The 3,234-nt window shown below is 39.1% G+C and overlaps 1 protein-coding gene across 1 annotated transcript; it reads left to right on the top strand.

Moving 5' to 3' along the window:
• Nucleotides 1-337: 337 nt before the first annotated feature.
• LOC101712311 (olfactory receptor 1A1) lies at nucleotides 338-1,267 on the top strand. The gene has a single exon (XM_004857566.2). It carries the CDS (start codon nucleotides 338-340, stop codon nucleotides 1,265-1,267), a length of 930 nt encoding a protein of 309 aa, XP_004857623.2.
• The last annotated feature ends 1,967 nt before the right edge of the window (nucleotides 1,268-3,234 follow it).

Raw genomic sequence — 3,234 nt, 5'->3', positions numbered from 1 at the left:
CTAACAAAGAATCTATCTAGACTGTGGAATATAGAATTCAACTGTAAAATTATTAAATCCTAGGTGTTGTGTGACAGTGCTGGTTGGGAGGATGAGCACCTCCTCTTCACAGGTTGCTCACATTACACATGACTGAATAACATTCAGGAGCGAATAACAATTAGTGTCATTTACCAATAGAGATTTTGACCCTATGTGTATTATCTCTAGATTTCATAAGCTTAGAGGTAGAGAAAGCTGATCATTTGAGTCAAAATTATTGAATATGAGAGGTCATAACACACAAGTAACTGCACTAATGATGCACAATTCCCTTGCCCTTTATGCTGAAGAAGCCATGAGAGAAGAAAACCAGACTTCTACAATGGATTTTATCCTCCTGGGAGTTACTGGTCAGAAGGAACAGGAAGATTTCATCTTCACCCTCTTCTTGTTCATTTACCCTATCACACTGATTGGAAATATGCTCATCATTCTGGTCATTTGTTATGACACTCACCTTCACAATCCCATGTATTTTTTCCTTGCCAATCTCTCCCTTGTTGATATCTTTTTCTCATCTGTAGCAACTCCCAAGACATTGGTTAACCATCTCCTAGGTAGCAAAACCATCTCCTTTGGGGGATGCCTCACACAAATGTATTTCATGATCGCCTTGGCTAACACAGATAGCTACATCTTGGCTGCAATGGCCTATGATCGAGCTGTGGCTATCAGACACCCACTTCATTATACAACAATTATGAGCCCACAGTCCTGTGTCCTTCTGGTTGTTGGGTCTTGGGTGGTTGGAAATGCCAATGCCCTTCCCCACACTCTACTCACAGCTAGTCTGTCCTTCTGTGGCAACAAAGAAGTGGCCAACTTCTACTGTGACATTACCCCCTTGCTCCAGCTGTCCTGTTCTGACATCCACTTTAATGTGAAGATGATGTACCTAGGAGTTGGTGTTTTCTCTGTGCCATTACTATGCATCATTATCTCCTATGTTTGTGTCTTTTTCACAGTCTTACGGGTTCCATCTACTCAGGGCATACTCAAAGCCTTCTCCACCTGTGGTTCTCACCTTACAGTTGTTTCTTTGTATTATGGGACAGTTATGGGCATGTATTTCCGACCTCTGACCAGTTACAGCCTAAAGGATGCAGTGATAACTGTGATGTACATGGCTGTGACCCCAATGTTAAATCCTTTTATCTATAGTCTGAGAAACCGGGACATGAAGTCTGCTCTGGTAAAGCTCTTCCAAAATAGAACTTCATCATAGAAGAGACAAAAGAAATAAAAACTAAGCCAAACATACTAAAAGAAAGAGAGAAAAGACTCACATTAATGCAATTAGAAATTTAAATGGAGACATCACAGTAGACACTGTCAAAATTCAGAAGACAGTAACTACTATTAAAAAATCTTATTCCAACAAGTTGGAGAATCTTGAAGAAATGGACAGGTTCCTAAATGCATATGAATTACTCAAAGTAAACAAAGAAGGTATAAATATTCTAAACAATCTAATAGCAAGCATTGAAATTGAGGCAGTAACAACAAAAAAAAACTACACCTCCCCCCAAAAAAATTCTATACCTTAAGAAAAGCCCAGGATGTGATAGATTCTCCAAGATTTTTAAGGACATTATAGCACCAGTGCTCCTCAAACTCATCAATGAAATTGTCAGGGAAGAAGTGCTTACAAACGTATTTCTGAAGGCCGGTATCACTTTGATTCTAAAACCAGAAAAAGATGCAAATAAAAAGGAAATTATAGGCCAATCTCTTTAATGAACAGACATGTCAAAATTCTCTATATATTGGCAAATAGAATGCAACACAATATCAAAAGGATCATACATCATGAACAAGTAGTTTTCATCCCAAGGACTCAAGGATGGTTTCACATATGCAAAACAATAAATGTAATTCACTACATAAACAGAAGCAATGACAAAAAACACATAATCATATCAGCAGATGCAGAATAAGGCTTTGATTAAATCAACACGCATTCATGATAAATACCTGAAGAAAATAGGTGTAGAAGAATTTTACCTGAATCTGGTAAAACCCTTTTATGAAAAAGCAAAGGCCAAAATCATATTAAATGGGAGGAAACCTGAAAGCTTCTCCTCTAAAATCAGGAACAAGACTAGGATGTCCACTATCATAACTCTATTTAACATACTACCTGAAACATTAGCCATCACAGTCTGGAAAGAGAAAGAGATACTTATAGGAAAGGGAGAAGTCAAATTACCATTATTTGCAGATAACATGATTCTTTGTATTGAACACTCAAAAAACTCCACCAAAAGACTCCTAGATTTAATAAGCAAATTCAGCAATGAAGGAGACTCCTAGATTTAATAATCAAATTCAGCAATGAAGGAATGAAAATCAACATACAAAATCAGTGGTGATCCTGTACACCAATAATGAATGCACCGAGAAAGAAATTAAGAAAATAATACCATTCACAATAACATCAAGACAAATTAAACACCTAAGAATTAACCTAACCAAAGAAGTGAAAGACCTCTACAAAGAAAACTACAGTACCCTGCTAAAGGAGAGTCAAAAGAACATCACAAAATTAAAAGATATCTCCTGTTCTTCAACTGGCAGAATTAATATGGTCAAAAGGCTATTCTTCCAAAACTGATGAATGAATTTAACACAATCCCAATCAAAAATACCTATAATAGTCCTCACCAAACTACAAAAAAAAACCAAAATTCATATGGAACCAGAAGAGACCCAGATTAGCAAAAGCAATCCTGAGCATCAAGAGAAAAATAGGCCTGCAGAGGAAGGGGATTCTGGGCCACCATCCATCCCACCACTCCCTGCCCAGAGGAAGGGGTTTCTGAGCTGCCTTCCCACCACTCCTGGCTTAGAGGAATGGGTTTCCAGGCCACTGTCCATCCAACTGCTCCCAGCCCAGAGGAAGGGGCTTCTGAGCCACCATTCCACCAATCCCAGCCCAGAGGAAGGGGTTTCCAGGCAGCTGTCACCACTCCCAGCTCAGAGGAGGTGAGCCATGAGGGCGCCAACAACAACCCCCCCACCCACCCAGGTCGAAATGAGAAGACACATAAATAAGTCTCAAAACCAGACTTCCAGGTCACCTAAAGCAACCTTAAAGGGAAATGAGATGAACACTCTGATACTCAAACACTTGGACCCACTGAACTGGCAACAAAAGACGATCTGGAAAACATGAAATCAGAAATAATTTCT

This window comes from Heterocephalus glaber, unplaced genomic scaffold, assembly GCF_053883595.1.
Source record: "Heterocephalus glaber isolate CG9 unplaced genomic scaffold, H.glaber_assembly_v1.0 deba00001564, whole genome shotgun sequence".
In the NCBI taxonomy this organism is placed as follows: Eukaryota; Metazoa; Chordata; class Mammalia; order Rodentia; family Bathyergidae; genus Heterocephalus; species Heterocephalus glaber.
Note: the sequence above shows the minus strand (reverse complement) of the source record. Positions and strands in the feature narration are given on the sequence as shown.